General features: G+C 38.5%; 1 protein-coding gene across 5 annotated transcripts; it reads right to left on the reverse strand.

The window, feature by feature from the left end:
* Positions 1-192: 192 nt before the first annotated feature.
* nt5c3a (5'-nucleotidase, cytosolic IIIA) lies at positions 193-16,082 on the reverse strand. 5 transcript variants are annotated; one of them, XM_076890184.1, is made up of 9 exons: positions 15,934-16,082; positions 15,542-15,786; positions 4,341-4,439; positions 3,806-3,875; positions 3,555-3,687; positions 3,345-3,434; positions 3,085-3,247; positions 2,589-2,789; positions 193-2,054 (listed from the first exon to the last, which is right to left on the reverse strand). In XM_076890184.1, exons 2-9 carry the CDS (start codon positions 15,677-15,679, stop codon positions 1,953-1,955), a joined length of 996 nt encoding a protein of 331 aa, XP_076746299.1. In that variant the 5' UTR covers positions 15,680-15,786; positions 15,934-16,082; the 3' UTR covers positions 193-1,952. The 5 variants fall into 5 exon arrangements, with proteins under 5 accessions (XP_076746299.1, XP_076746300.1, XP_004560191.1 ...); XM_076890185.1 differs by lacking the exon at positions 15,542-15,786 and having other exon boundaries at positions 15,934-16,074; XM_004560134.6 differs by lacking the exon at positions 15,934-16,082 and having other exon boundaries at positions 15,542-15,893.
* Between the last annotated feature and the right edge of the window lie 1,289 nt (positions 16,083-17,371).

Consider the following 17,371-nt stretch of genomic DNA (forward strand, 5'->3'; position numbering starts at 1 on the left):
TGACTTTACTGAATTATAATTATTCAAGTAATTGTAATCATTTAAGAATGTTGTTTTATTCGAGGCCAATTTTAATATTGGATTTAATATAGTATATTTATTAGTAAATTTGCCATTTTTTGATAACTGATTACAAACAGGTGAATACAACATTTATACGCAATAGCCACATCCAAATGTATCTGAACTAACTGATGGATAGCAAATATTTAATGTCCTACATTACATGATCCACATTAAAATCCCAATGAACCCAAAGCTTTCAGTTAAGTTAATCCAGTCTGCTGTCCACGTACGGCCTGACAACAATGACTTTATTATGTTTTCTTTTCACACCATAAAATAAAGCCTTTCAGCTTATAAAAATAAAACACACCAGTCTAAACTTCTGAAAATATCTCCAAATGCAGTAAAATAATATACATTTTGATACAATGCCCACATTTACAGTATGCCAGTATTCTCCATTTTATTGATATATCTTTTTAAGTGTCCCGTGTCTTTAACATAAACTGAACAATAACAAAAGGCAACATGCAGGTGATAGCAGCACATTTAAACCACAAACAAATTCAACATTCTACACAACATGTTGAGACGTTTTAGTTCTGAACCTCCCAAAACATAAAGATGAATATTTTAGAGGTAGTGCTCACTGAGAATATAAAGGTGATAAAACACATTACATTTAACAGGTCTCATGCTGGGTTTTTGTGAGCCATAGACAGCAGGTGACTTCTTTCTTTACTGAAACTGTGAAATAAACTACATTTCTTCATAAATAATGTAATATTTATTTCAATAGAGAAGCTTATGGTGCCAGATTTTCGGGAATTATTATGGCTTTTTAGTTCCCGGTAATTCCCGCTAATGACAACTACAGGTATACTTCAGCATTAGTTAATACTTCTGTAACCTTTATCTCTGGCACAGAGAATACTTGAGTAAGAGAGCAGTGTAAACTCCTTAATCAAAAATGGCATTTGCCATAAATGTTTCAGTTGTAGCATTACAACAGGTGGAAATAAGTATGAATGAGCACATTTGGATATAAATTGAATGCATGTAAACATGGCCTTAGAACCTGTTCCAACATCCATAAATCAAAACGGTGCCATCTCTGCACATCAACAGGAGACTTAATTTCCCCATACATAGAATTTAAAAGTGCTTTTCATCTCATTTCTCATCATCACATCAGTTTCATGTTGACACCCCAAATCTCTCCTCTTTATCTAAAAAAACAAAAACAAACAAAAAACAACAAAAAAACAAAAACCCAATACTGGCTGCTGATGCTTCTGTAACCAAGCAAGAGATTGGGGAAAAAAAAAAAGTATTACTGATAAAAAGGTCCATTAATAAATGTTCTTAATTACTTTCCCAACCTTTAAGCCTTGCCTGTACAGATATGTGGCATGTCTAACAACAACAGTTTACGTTGCAAGACTGGCTAGAATGACATCTTACTGCCAAGTCGCAAAAGTAGAGTAACTGAGGTGACAGGCATGCTGGGATAGCTCCAAAAAAAAAAAAAAAAAAAAAAAAAAAAAAAAAAAGAAGAGAAACCAAACTGTTTCATCCATCTGCGGGCACCTCATACATGGTATTGAAACATCACCATAATAAAAATACTCCTAGAAAAAGCTATGATAACAATACTGTGCAAATATTCAGATGTTATTATTTCATAAAAATATATATAGAGGAAAAAAAAAAACATCAGAAACAACTGCAACAGACAAAACACACCAGAGACAGTCTGTTGATGCTGAGTGGACTTCATTTACAAGATGTAAAATGTCTTTTTTAAAAGCCTGTCAAAGGGTGATGTGCTGAGACAGAGTGGAGCTGGTTAAAAAGGGTGTCAAGCCTAACTGGCTCCAGATTGAAGGGGGGACAGAGAGGTGTACTGGGTGTGGTGTGGGTTTGCGGTCAGCTCAGAGGTGGACTTAAAGAATCTTCTGGAGGATGGCATTTGGGACTTCCAATGTCTCGTCCTTCACCAGAACTATGTCATAAGAGTCCAGATATTTGTCAAGTCGCTCTTCCACCTGCAAAGAGAGGCCACAGAGAAAAGGTCAGGAGACAGTTCATCTAATCAATCTTCAAGCAGCCACAGCACCTGCCTTCAGGGAAAGTGAACCTGACTAAGCAGTCTAAAAACCATGTTTCCAATTTTTTGGGGGTCAACTCTTAAGTATTCTGTGATTTACATTAAGACACTATTTATCCTCAAATCTGAAAAATGGCATGGACTTAGAATTGTTAGGGGTTTTTTTTAAGGAGAAAAGGAATAAAGGCTAATTTCACTCTAATAATCTCTGGGTAATAATCTCTCAGTAAATAAATTAATAAAATTCAAAAGACAAATGTTTGCTGACAGTGTGCAATATTACAAAGTATAAGGGCTAGATGGCAGAAAGCCTTCAACATGGCATTTCCATAAACCCAGACAATTAGACACTGCTATTCTATTATTCCCTTACTGACCTCAAGTAGATGTAACATTGATAACACAGCCAACTCAATGTTCAGGGACATTTTTACTATGCTTAAGGATCTGTCTATGCATGTCATGGTTGTACCTTGTCATTGAGGAAGCCAATCTTTAAGATGTTCTCCGCATTGTTCACACCATCAGCCATGCTTAGGTCCCCCAGTGAGTCGCCCAGCAAGATGATGTTGGAGTACTCTTTGATTTGTTTGAAGTACTCTGAGTTCCGCAGGGCACCGTCGTGTTTGTTGTACACATGGATCAGCTCACCTTTAAATCCCTTCAAGATGCCCTGCGAAACAAGGAGACAATAAAAAAAAATTCCATTCAGTTTTATTTACATAGCGCCAAATCTCAACAACGGTCACCTCAAAGTGCTTTATATTGTAAAGTAAAGACTCTACAATAATACAGAAAAACAATATTCAGACAAGCCCAGACAAGTGGAAAGAAAAACTCCCTTTTAACAGGAAGAAACATCCAGCAGAGCTTGTTCAGCCAATGTGCTTCTATTTCTCTACAGATTAACTGTAAACACCAGAATTAAGACTCAAAAATGAAGACTTTGTCTTTCATTAAACACTCACATTTTCATCAAAGTCCATGAAGTTGGAGACGACCTTGACGTTGGGGTGATACACTCCTGCCTGGCGCATGATTTCCTCTAGGACATCTCCTAGGCCAGCAGAGAAAATGAACACAGGCACATTGTGCTGCTGCAGGCGGTCAAAGAACTGCTCAAAGCCGTCTCTGAAACCAAACACAGGCACAGTTTATCCTTTACACTGTGCTCAAACAGGATTCACATGTGTAATTCAGTTTCCTCCACATCTTCCTCTACGGTTACCTGAGGGCAACATCAGACTCTCTGACCACCTCTGGCAGCTTGTCCCTCTCTAACCGCTGCTCCACAAGCAGTCGGTGAGAATTGAAATACCTGTAAATATGCAAAAACAATCTTTTACTTTTAGTAAGATAGACCTCACAACTTAAGCAACACACAGCAGTAAAGTAATCGAGTGAATTTGTACAGTGTGCTGGTGTGTGCAAGACTCACCACTCCACCATAAACGGGTATTTCTCCTCCATGGTGAGTTGAGGGTCGATCTCAATGGGATAATATTTATTCTTCAGTGCTAGCAGCTTACTCCTGCACTCTTCTGTTACCAGTTTGCAGTTATCAATGATATCTGTGTAGAGTAAACAGAACGTATGATTCACACAGGGGAACTGCAATTTATGTTTACATTTCTTACACTGCAAAGTGCTGCATAATAAAAAGAAATGTCTTTTTTGTGTTTTACTTACTGTGACACGTTGGACAACGCTTGCCGTTAACTGAGAATTTGCTTAACGTCATGTCAAAGTCTGTGATTATCTGAAACAGTGAAGAACACTTTGTTTGCCAGAACCATAAAAGACCCTGAATCAGACACAAAAAGAAACAAAGGCCCTCAAAAGGAATGCCCTGGAGGTGATAACTGCCAACTGAAATCTTTTTTAGTTTAGGTGGTGTAAGACAATTAGGGAACCCAATAGCTAAACTGGTGACAAAGTCAATTTGGGCAAATGCCATTTTTCTGGGATACCTGAGTCAAGACTTCCTGTTCTCTATGAAAGTTATGTTTACTTGTTTTTTGTCTCAACGTGGACTATTTTACCTTTATTCACAGCTAAAGCCCAGTGAAACCTGCTGGGCCAGTAAAACACAAGCTAACTGGTGATAATTGGAAAAATATTTTTCCATTTGCTGCAGCCTTACAAGCTTTTTCACCACCAGGTGGTGGTGTTTTACCAAAAGAAACACAGACAGGTTTAGTATAATGACAAACTGATGTTTTACCTGCAGTTTGGAAGCTCCTCCTTTGATGAGACCACAGATGATGTCCTCCACCTTCCCGTGGTCCTTCATGTGGACCGTGGTTTTCTCAAATTGAGGCATCTGGAGGGACAAAGAAGAGGAGAGACAAGTTAGTGTGGGCTGACTTTTAAAAATTCCTTTAGTGTAGATTTGGGAAACGTTAATTTACCAACATAATCGTTTCAATTCTCAGATTCTTCAGCTTTAGAGATTTTTGAAAGGCTCTGGTTCTAATAAAAGCACCTCAGAGTAAACGTATCTGGTTAGACCTGCCTCCTCTTTTGGGTATAGAGAGAAGAATGAGGACACTGCAGAGAAGTTTGTGTGTTGAGAACTTTGGGCTGATTTTAACTGAAATTAATTACATTTGAAGCGTATCTGTCAAAGAGAGTGCCAAAGGAAATGGAGACATGTGCTGTCTTGAATGCACCTCCTACATGCACACGATACTCAAACTGAACTACAGTCACTGGCATTTTTATGCATCAACACCTCGAGCATATCTGAACACAGTGTTCCCTGATCCACATGCAGAGTTTGCGGGTCATGAAACAGCTGATGTGTGGAATCTGTCAGTGTTGTATAACGAACTCAAAGACACACAAACAGCTACAGTGACTCTCTGCAGAGAGTGGGTGAACTTCAACCTTTCTTGTAACTTAATCACATCGCCATGAGATCTGCCTAGTCAGACAAGACTGTCCTCAAAGCACCTCACCACCTCATAACTTTTCTTTGTGAGTTTTCGTTCCAAAGTACTGGTAATGATGCGCTTTTTATTATTTATTCGGTTTAATTTAATATTAATTTGTGCCTTTTAATTTGCTGACATTTCTAAATGTCACACACAGCAGGACAGCTCAGATCAGTTTGTGTACATTAGAGCTACAATATACCAGACAACCTTAGAATTTGGCTGAATCAAGGGGAAAAGAAATACTTTGCAAAGAAGTTGAGCATTCAGTTATAAATATAAAGATGTTTTGATCACTTTTTACAAGTTAGCAACAGTGTGGCTGGTGGTGTCTTTTCCTTGCGAGTCTGAGTTTGTGTGTGGGTCATGTCAATTTGCGGTCCCTGTGACATCTACTGTAGCAGGAAGTACCATAAAAGTGGTTATGAGTAGTCTGGCAGATGTTTATAAGTCTGTTTCCGGATTTCTGTGGGGAGCTTTGTCAACACAGTAACACTGCAACTGAGCAGGAGCCAGCAATGAAACCTTAGAGGAGTGCAGTTGAGATAAAATATAGGTCATGTCATGATGCTTGTCATTTTTCTTGGTAATCTGTATCCATAACATGAACTGGCATGGCATTAGTTCAAGTGTTGTGTTGGGAGGAGCTAGTGTCAGAACAGCATAATGAACATGCTGATTTATAATTTATACCTTGTTCCGGGGAAAAGTCACCAAGTAAAGTTTTGTTTTTTAATTTATATATAAAGCAAATGATCGATTAATGATTCTCTACATGCATTTTCTCCCGTGTATCCATCTCATCATCCATTTAGAACGAGGGCTTGGTCTTGTTAGCCCAAATTAACTGCTCAAAGGTATTACCAAGATGGCTGCTAAATGGCAAGATGCTCTTAGGCACGCTCTAAGATATTCAGTGGGTTGAACCATAACTAAATGACATATTGCATGTCTCCTCACACTCCAGACGTTGAGGTACGAGGCAGTTTTTTCTTGAGTATAAACATGTTCCTACTAGTGCATTGAACGAATAATGGAGGAGATTTAAAACAAAAACAACCACTAACAACAGAAGCAACAGGAAAATGCATCACTTCAATAATTTTAGGGTTTTTCAGAGACTTAGTTTAAACACAGCCTGGGCCTCCACTGTGAATGCAGCTTTCACTGAAAATATATATAATTTAGTTTCATAGACCAACTAATAACAGACAGTCTTGCAATTAGTCTCTAGTGGAGGACAGTCTTAAAGGTTGTTGGAAAGATGACCTCATGTGTTTGAGGGAATGAGTGTATTTGTGTAGAGATGTTAAATGACCTTGTGCAACAATTCAGCTTGAATAACACCCCACCCGTTATTTCACAAGTAAAGAATAGTTACGTTAAGCCAATAATAGGTGATCATCCATTTTTGGTTTTGCTCATTTGTGTTTTTGTGATGTCTCTTGTGCAGCACAGTTATGTGTTTGGGTCTCAACCAAACAAACAACCAGAGAAGGAAGAAGAACCAACTAAATGCACACAGACAACAGTTTCACCATTTCACAAACACCCCCACTCAACATAATTTACACTTACAGTAGAATTTGACTCGTTACCACTTCATAAATTACTCTGAATCTATAACACAACATTATGAACACAAAAACATTAAGAAGCTAAAATTGACCTTGTCTCATGTATTAACTACCCTAAAAAAGGCCTCATCCAGGAATCTAAGCATGGAAACAACTTATCCAATTTTACATCTGTTGAGTGACGACTATATTCTGGGTCACTGTTAAAAGGATAAGATTACATTTGTTTAAAAGAGATTTAATAGGCTGCCAGAGGGGTGACCTACTAAAAAGCACTCAGACTATGAAATGGCAGTTTATGGGTGTTTCCTTGATGGCAGTGACATCTAAACCTGTTTATTCTGAAACGCTGCTTCACAGCTTACATGTTATGTGTCTAAGACTACTTAACGGTCATGATCTTCTTAGCAACAGCTGATTACAACATTACAAATCAACAAGTTTAGGAAATGTTCCAATTTCAGAATTGAAGCCAATGTTTTAAACATCAAAACTGCTAAATGCTTAGATTTAATTTTTTTGTGAACATTGACAGCAAGAATTTGTTGCACTTAATGAATTTTTGCAATGAATGTGTAACAAAACTGCATGCAGCCTGGAGTACAACCATTTGAAACAAACACCCCTCCGTCCCTTCCTCCCTCCTACACACACACACACACACACACACACACACACACACACACACACACACACACTTACCTCCAGTTTGGCGTCTCAGCTAAAACGAGAGTGAAGAAAAGATTGTGTGTCTGCAGAGGCCTTATATATCTACAGCAACAGCAAGGGAGGGAGGGGTTTTTGCTCAAAATAGATTAGAAAACATAGGCCCTCCCCCTATACAGAAGGGCTCGAACACTAGAATACAGTGTCCCTGTCAACACACACAAACAAAACTCATATAAACAGCTGTGAAATTGAGCCGGGGGAGGAAAAAAAGGAAACCTTTAAAATCAATGAGAATGGGTTGATGACTGCTGCTGAGCACACACATTTTTAAACACACAGCATACGGCCCTCCACGTGGAAACACAAATGCAGCAAAATGCTTGACGATGCATTAAAAGTCACAGGGGTCAACTTTCGGTGTGAGCATCGAGCTGCTTGGGCATTCAGTGGTCAGTCACGCATGAAAGATCAACTAATAGACATGACTCAATGCAAGTTAACACATATTTTACGTATCTTATGCTCATCTTTCTGGAAATTCTCATATATATATATATATATATATATATATATATATATATATATATATATATATATATATATATATATATATATATATATATATATCTCATGCAGATCTACACACATATAGAAACATGCAAACTACACTGTCTTTACATTTCTGGATGCATCTGAACACGTCCAACATTCTTTTTGAAATGTATGCACACAAACTGGTACTCTGGCTGAGCAAGTTCTTGCATTAAAGTCAACTCCTAGATAACTTTTCTCATATCAGTTGCAATCATGCAACTAATATGCAATTTATTTCATCAATAAAATGTCTGTTCAGTGGAGCTATCACTAAAAATCCATCACTGGCCTTGGTATTCAGTTGAGAAACCTGCAGTTTGTGATGGATAACATTCAGAAACCTGGTCAGCTGTCACATGTTTGTCATATTTTTGTCAACAACTCCAAATTAAGAAGCTAAGAAGCAAAGAAACTAATGCTAAGTGATTCGATGACTATATAAAATTACAAATGAAAGTTAAGAGTTGAGCGTTTAGAATTGAGCTTTAAAGGCAGTGTCATTTTAATTGTTTAAGGGCAACTGTTATTCTGAACTGGCGCTATATCAAAAAGAAAAATTTAATTGAATTTTCTGCCAGTTATCACATCTTGCGTGCACAAAGGATCACAAAGCATGGGAAAAAACAGCATTGGATTGGTGAAGGTATTATCACCATATAGTCTGCATACATGAAACTCAATGACATATCTAAGTTTCCTTGAAGCTCATAATCTGGAGGGACCTTAAGTCTGTTTACAGCTCTCATGAAGTGGGTGCAGCCTCTAAGAACTCTGTTATCAGCATTTCAGAGAACATAAAAGGGAATGTTGCATAACAACATTTGGACCTTTGTGCGACACTGACACGATGCCACAGGCTTGATTTTCGCTGAACAAGGCTTGGTTCCCTGCTGTCTGTGCTGCTGGTGTTGTTGCTATAAGATGGCAGAGACTGGATCGTGAGATGACCTTGTCTTCTTTTCTGATCACCTCGACTCCCTCGCATACCACAACACCCAAAAATTAGGTCAACTATCTCCGGTTACATCTCACCCCTATAACAGGTCCCTGCAGCACGAGCCTCACAGAGACACAGCACCAACAGCTGCCTCACGGCTTTATAAGAAAAGGCCCAGTGACTGTTTGGTGTAGTTGTGTGGCAGGATAATACTGTTTCTGTTCTAACACACTTTGATTTAACTCTGCCTTTGCGTATTTTGGTTGCACAAACCAAGTGACAAAAAGCCAGTGGAAATCTGTGCCATTACCTTTAGTTTGAAATGTGCAATTTCACACTTCCCAAAATGCAAACCTTCAACTAACATCCATCCTTGCACCATCAAGCCCCTTCTAATCAGATTCACAGCTCCAGGGGATAAAACAATGGCAGGCTCTGATATTTTTAGGCATACACTGGGATTATTGTCTTATCCATGCAGATCATATGATATTAGAATGCTATCCTGAGCCATGCACTGCACAAAGGTTTCAGTACTTCAGTTTCAGGTTTGTTTAATTTCACTGATTTAATCTGTGTTTGTTTAGAAAATATTGCATATTTGCATGTGGCCATACAGACCCAGAAGCATTTTTAAATATCAAAATTAACACAGCTAGCCCCCCCCCATAGCCTTGGAGAGACAGCACACCCACCCAAGATGCTGCATGAAATAAATAAATACAAAAAATAACAATACGTTATTGTAAGATCAGCCAAGCACCCCAAAAAGCAGTCAACTTCACGGAAATGATCAGGCTAACAAAAACATCTGATCTTTCAATTAAATCTTGACTTCTCAAATAGGCAAATGATGGATGAGCACCTCGCTTTTAAAAAACCACAGACTTTCAATCCCCTGTTAGGAGTAGATGTTGAGTCTGAACAGGTTAGGTTCAGGATGCTGTGACCCAATCCTGGCATGACTAGGTCAAAGTTCATTAAGGATTAAATGCACAGCCTGACTGAATGTAACCCCCTAATGTTCATGCACTAGGATTTCATCACCTGTAAACGCAACCTAAAAATTGAGTGATCTCTAATTAGAAATAAGGAAATTTCCATGGTATCCAAGCTGATATCCCACATTAATCCAATCTTTACTACTTTTATGACAAACTCGAAACATGTTTTTGATAGCAATACCAGCCTGGGTATGATTAACGTGTGACATGGTGCCAGCTTTAAGGAAACCCTTTAGTGTCCCATTACCACACCCACACTGGGAGCTGCTATGGCTGTCAGCATGATGGCAATCTGTTCCTAATGATAACAAAGTTTGTTCAGTAGAATAAGTGCCTGCCAACCTGCTGAGAGACTGAATGCCAAGAGCAGCCTTAAAACTGACAAACCAAAACTGCCTTTTTTGTCTTAACAATTTCTTCTTATGCAAATCTAATAACTGAAAGTGTAACACATGTTTTCATTCATTCAACATAGCACCTTAGTCTCAACTTACCTCTCTCCCTGTTGTTTTCTTTTTCAAGATAATAATTAAGTCTATGTACGTATCCAGCAGTGCTATCCAAACTGTCACACTTTAATACCAACAGATAGTCTGCAAATATAACACATAATAGTAACACCTGTATAACACCTTATATATTTATAAACCCTTCAATGCTCTGCTAACAACCAGCTGTAGCATGTTCAGCTTTTTGTATAGGTTGCCTTGTTAAAAGTATACCCAATTCAGCCAGTCACTTGAGTTACATTTTCTTTACAACAGTGTATTCATCATTAAAGCCTATATATTTCCAAACAGTTTAGTTGTTTTGTTCACATTTTTCTCTGCAGAACTACATTATAGAGTACATTTTTAAAAAAAAATCCTAGCATATATACATATATACAGTAAGGTTTGGCAGAGATGGAGAAGGGAAAATTTACACTGTTGTGCTCTCTAGTGGTCACAACAGTTAAACACAGTCCAGCAAGCTCCTTCACCTAAAAGACCAGTGTGTAAGTTTTGGTGGCATCCAGCGGTGACAGTGCAAATTGCAACTAAATAAACACCACTTGCCTCAAACTCTTCTTTTTTACTACATTTGCAAAATGAAAGGTTCTACAATCAGAGTTCCATAAAGTGCAGCAAACTGCAGCACTTGGAAACGTATACACACAGCTAGAAATGCCTGCTGAATATGATGTTAGAAACCTAGAAATGACTGTCATTCATTTAAATGTTTTGTTCATATAATCAGCTATCAAGGCCATTAAGACAACACAGTAAGTGTAATCAGTATCATCATGTAGATAAAAAGAGGAGGACAGACAACAAGGCAACTTCCAAAAGAATGCACGTTTCTCCCTCTGCATTTAGTAATGCAATTAGTCAACTGGAAAAGCAAATAAATGCTCACATAAAAATACAGTACTTCTAACAGCCGATGACAGAGAGAAGAGCTCTTTACAGATAACACTCTGCTTCTGTCGCACTCTTGCCTCCGTAATTGTTTTCATTTTATTTATATGGGATGTTTTCCTCCATAGTTGCAAATTGAAAAGGTTCAACATAATATACAATTCTCTCAGAACAGGGTTCTGACATCACTATCCGCTTCAATGTAAACAGTGAAAGCCTATGGATAAGAGGACTAACTTTTTTTCTTTTCTTTTTTTTTTACAAAATCTAAGATGTCTATAGTGTAACTTAAAATCAGATTTAAACTTCTGCTGTCTGTTAATACAACACATATTTATGCTAAAGTCAGTAAATATTAACGAGATACTCACTTGATACCACTGAGGACAACACTACGAAAACTCAATTCCCAGATGCATTAACAACTACTCAGTTTCATGTCTCATCTAGTACTATCCTGTCAGGGATGAACACTGATATCTCTCATTTATGTTCATTCTATAACATCAGATTACTATGATGCATTTAACAGATTTAATTTCCCAAACTGACATTTCCACACAGGCGTACAGCAGTCAAGGAACAAACTGGAACAATGAAAAGAATAAATTCAAACCCGTGAAATGAGGAGCATATCAGCAAAGAGAAATTAAAGTTTTTGGACACCATTTCTCAAATGGAAACACCCACCAAAAGAAGCCATGTTGAAAAAATAAATAATCGTGCTACTGAATTAATTTATGTGCACTTGATATGTGCAAGGGATGAACTTTGCTATCACGCGGAGGCAAATCCCACTAGTGGAACTGATTACAGCCACAGAATCAGCAATTTGAAACAACAACAATGCAGATGTGGAAGTAGAGTAACTGCGGACAAAAGTTTTGGCCTGTCTCAGCAATGCAAAGCCCCCAGTTTCCAACATCAGCATGGAGGAGAGGAAGGCACTCCCATCACTTAGTAATTGCAACAGAATTATCATCCTTCCGGCAGACAAGGGTAGGTGCATAGTTTTGCAGAAAACCAGAAAGACAATCATGAGAAAATTTTTGTCTAAGCTTAGTGACAAAAATACTTGATGAGCCCCTGAAATGAAATGCAGGTAGTGGTTACATGAAGATAACAGATTGTCTGAAGCAGTTAGAATAAGACAATGCTACTGACCACATACCACAGGCTATTCCCAGGGGAAACTACACCAAGTCTGTACGATTTACTGAAGATACATAAACAAGGTGTACCTTTTAGAGATGGCACGATACCACTTTTTTATGTCAGATACCGATACCAATATCATAAATTTGGATATCTGCCGATACCGATATGAATCCAATATAGTGTGTTTTTAACCAATAAAACTGTTTTTTAATATCTTGCTGCATTTTGTATAGGTTCAAACTCAAGTTAAAAAAAAACCCCCACTAAAGCTATTCTGTTTTATCTGTATGCAAAAAATACACTGCAACTTCACTTCAACAATACTGATCAATCTAATAAACTTAAACCTACTCCATCCTCCCTATTCTGGTATTTTAAAGAGTAAGCAACCTAACTAATAGGGTTGCAAACTCCCAGCAAAAATAAATAAATAAAAAATAGTGAACCACCCCCTCCCTCCACCTCATGATGCTTAATCGACGTAATCAACTTTAATTTGATGCAGTGTGAAAAAAATGCACAGAAATCAATTATTTTTCAAGAAATATTAAATAGATTCAACAGCTTTCTTCAACAGAAGTGCAGACTGCACAGATCGTACCTTTCCAAAGGAAAAAGTACTATAGCTTACTAGGGTATATTAGACTTAACAGTTACTATATACAGTAATGGACTTCTATAAATTTTACATCAGATTAAAACTTTGGGTGTAAGATTCAGATAATTATTTATTAAAAGCTAGACATTTTAAATGAGAATAAGAAAGAAAAGTATGACTTTGTGCCCCCTTTTCCCTGTTAATGCCCTATCGGCCCCCCTGGCTAAACATTGCTAGACCCACCCCTGCACAGTTACCAGCCATCAACTACGTAGAAAAGGATCCTGGTGTAGAAAGTAATATTAAATAAATTCTAACAACAGCTTATCAAGCTTAAATGTGCTGCTGTTGTTCAGCCGCTGGCTCCCTCTTTCTGGCGCGAAGTGTGCAATAAACAAACAAGAGAGACGGACTCGCGACAGAAAAGCCGATCATTAATCAGTTTCATGATTGAAGTAGCAACAGGAGAGGGAGGGAGAGAGAAGAGGCAGTCGCTCCATATATCGGTTGTTAAGCTTAACGCTGTAATGCTTTACAAACATTCAGAGATGAACTGACACACTTGCTTTACTTCTCTCTGGGGGAACTTCCTCAGAGATGAAATGCCGGTTTGGTAGCGAGGCTACAAATACTCAACCAGACCGCCGATAGAGCGGCTGTGGCGTGCCCTATCATGTGACACATACTGCTCCGACTGCTACGGTTATGAGCTGCTGAGTTAAGCCATGTCGCAAGTTTTGTGAGGTGCTTTTTTGATATTTAATGGATCGGATTACATTTTTTATTTTTCTCCGATATCCGATCCAGTAATTTAGGTCAGTATCAGACCGATACGATACGTAATATCGGATCGGTCCATCTCTAGTACCTTTAAGACCAATTGTCCGTATGAGCAACTCAGTCTCCTATAACATCTCAAAGTTTATGGCTTCGATCTTTAATTCGATGTGGTGTTTATGCAGCTCTAAACACAACATCCAGAACACTTTGAATTTCGTTGAGAAGGTGAGAGATGTCATTATGGAGGCAGATGATCAACGGTCATGACAATTTACATATTAATGATCATTAAACTGTCCATTGAGACGTTTTTCTTCAGTACACTATGAGAGCTTCATACAAAGCAGACAGGCCATTGTTGCAAGACAAAGCACATAAAAAGGAACTATGACTCAATGACAGGAGGATACCTGCTATGAAAATTACTATCAGCAAAAATGTAAATCTTTATCTGCAGCCAAAGCATTTGACTGCTGCTACAGCCACTTCAGAATGTGAATGTGCCAACTGAATTCCAGGGGAGTCTTTCTAGTAAATTAGGTTATAAGTGTGTGAATGTTTTGGATAGAAGCTGTATACAAACAGCTTTGACTAACACAAAATAATGGCTCAGTTGGTGTTATATTACATATTACAGTACTTCTGGATATAATCTAGCATGAAAGCTTGTTTAATATGTATTTTTCAATGACAAAATATTGTAAATCTCACATTCTTTGCTGCACCAACTACCAAATGTCAAACTATGTATCTGTAGAATACATTATAAAAACACAGTTAAAGGTAAAGATATATTTTTAAAAAAAAAATGAAAGAGAAATATGTTGTGTGTGGTAAAGGTTTTCCTAATGTTGGACAGCATACTGCATACCCAGGATTTTCCCTGCCTCAGTATTATTTTTTAGGAAGTCTTTCAGGAGGTGGTTTGAAAAATGTTTTATTAGATTGCTGTTTAGTTTTGGAAGGCAATCTAAAAGTTCTTTGGTGGTTGACACCAACTTTGGATGGCATGTTTGTTTTTTTCCTAAAATAAAAGATGTACATACCTCAGTGTGAACAAACTAAAAGAAATATCTAAATTATCAGTGTGTTTGTTTTATATAATGGCTCTTACATAACAACAAAGTTACGTGCTGCTGTTTCCCACCTTTTTAACAACACAGGCATATGACTTTTCCCCGCATATTTCTTACCTTCATTTTTGTGTCAACTGTTAATGTTTTAGCAGACCATTCTGATTCCTGCTAGAATGGTTAGAGAGCTGGACCCAGAGTCCTACCTGCACTCCTGATGATTGCATAACCTGTAGTAGACAGTAGCACTCAGCATTTTTCTAATGTTGAAAGAGCTGCAGAGCATCACTGACACAGAGGCTCAGCTGTCACTGCATAAAAGTGGCTCCTGCTCTTTCTGTGGGAGAAAAGCTGCCCGGTGACCTCTAAACAGCTGCTGTTTTAAGGAACTGTCGCGCACGCATACAGCATCGTGTAGGCCCATTAATGTCAAGAAAACAGAGCAGAGCGTCCCATTTCCGGCCGAAAATTTCTGAACGCATGCTCCAACCTCCTGTGAGTGTTTCAGTGGACAAAATACAATGTCATAACAAGTTTTTTTTTTTTTTACTACTTAAACACATTAAACAACTCGCTCGTCTTGGAATAAAGACGGAATAGCTATTATGAAAAAAGTGCACCTTTACTTTGAAGCCCTTGCTCCTTCCCTTCCTGTTTCTTACCGCTCTTGATAAAACTAAATTGTCTACTTGTACTAACCATTTCTATGATCCTAGTTTTCTTTCCAGCTCGCTTCTTTTTGGCGACGATGTACTGGGCAAGAACCACGCCGCCGAACAAAGCACACACACTGGCGCTGGCCGCGGCTCCGACCTTCACCACGGCCGTCCTGTCCATGACGGTCCGCCGTTTTCTCACCGACCTGCCCGCCGACCGATCAGTCCCGTCCTTCCTCCTATCAACAGACGTCTGCCTTCTGGTGCAATCACGCAATCAAAGATCGTCTATACAGAATGTGACCCGTTACTATGGGGGCAAAATGTGTGTGATTTTTATAAGAAACTAATTCAAACCAGAATTTAATTTGCCGGTTGCTAAGCCGCACCAGATAAGCTAGCAAAATTGCTACATCCAAATCTTTCTAAACTTACTCTCCAAAAGTTGATTCTGTTCATCTGGACGTAGCGTTTTGTGGGAGAAACGTTTCGTCACTAATCCAAGTGACTTCTTCAGTCGCAGCTGACTGCAGGTTTCTAACAATGACTGTATAAAACATGGACGACACGACAGCTCCCCAAAAATGAAGCCAAAACGTCTCTATCGCCCCCTGGTGTCTGGCTGCAGTATAGGTCATAAACCCCGCCTTCTCCATGTTAGCAGATGGGACTGGGGTCAGACTAAAATAAACCTATTCTCCTCAGATAATTTTTTTCCAAAGATTCTTTCTTTTGTTATCAATAGTTCTCATCACGCTGATTGATGTTCAAGGGGTCTCCTCTCCCATAAGTTTGATTCTAATTCCAACCGCGGTGATGTTAAATAGGGGTGAAACGTCATCATAATAGCTTTGAATGGCAGCTGCAGTCACGGAGAAACTCTGCTATTCCCGAACAGAGAAACTGTATCTCTGTTCGGGAATAGCAGATAGAGCGTAGGCTCTGAGTCGAGGGCGAGCGTTTACGCTACGAAAACACGACCGAGTGTTTTAACCTGACAGCCTGAGGTGTTCTTTAGTAAAGTGACCGACAGAAGGACACGAGGCCCTGCTGCACTTTTTCGGTAAGTTAAACGTGTTTGTTAGTGGTGTGCGGATCGATATTGAAATATCGATTGTTCCGATCCCAGTAATTTGTTCTAGAATCGATTCTCATATTAAAATATCGATATTTTAGTACTTTGGGGTAAATTTGTAGTTTTTCATTAACAGGAACACAGTGGAAAGAAACTATATCATTCGGATCATCTAAATTGGAAGAAACTACTTCCTCTTATGCCTTTCATTGTCATATACGAAATACGGCTGTATAAATGTGTTGCAGCCCCTGGCCAGTGTTGCCAACTCCTCAGTAAGGAAAATCGCTATTGGCTATGCTAAAAGTATCTAGAAGTTGCTAAACGACGTCATCGCCTAATTTGCATAATTGGTCATGCTAATATCATTGTAACCCACGTTGTAGGAGAGAAAAGAAGAAGAGACATAAAGTGAGTTAAAAAAAAAACGTCCTAAATGCATTTAGAATTTATTTAGAATTACAAATTATTATTTTTTCTTTTTTTTTAGCGATTATCGTTTTTTGTAGTAGTTTTAAACCTTGTGATCCACAAAACAACATAACAGTAAAAGAAGAACTGATTGCGTTACAGTCAGTGCGGGAGCAGAGGCTTCACTCATACACGATTCATTTGCAGTTTGGACGCATAGGTGGGAACATCTCCTGCCCTGATAGCAGCTGGGGGAGGACTATCCTCTGCCCGTGAGCGCTTTGGCACGGGCGAGGTGCCCACAACAGCACCCGCTGCTTGTTGAGAAGAGCAATATGCGCTTTTACGTCAAAAAGTTGTCGTAAATAAGTCTCCAATAACACCAGA

This window comes from Maylandia zebra, linkage group LG11 (assembly GCF_041146795.1).
Source record: "Maylandia zebra isolate NMK-2024a linkage group LG11, Mzebra_GT3a, whole genome shotgun sequence".
NCBI classification, from domain to species: domain Eukaryota; kingdom Metazoa; phylum Chordata; class Actinopteri; order Cichliformes; family Cichlidae; genus Maylandia; species Maylandia zebra.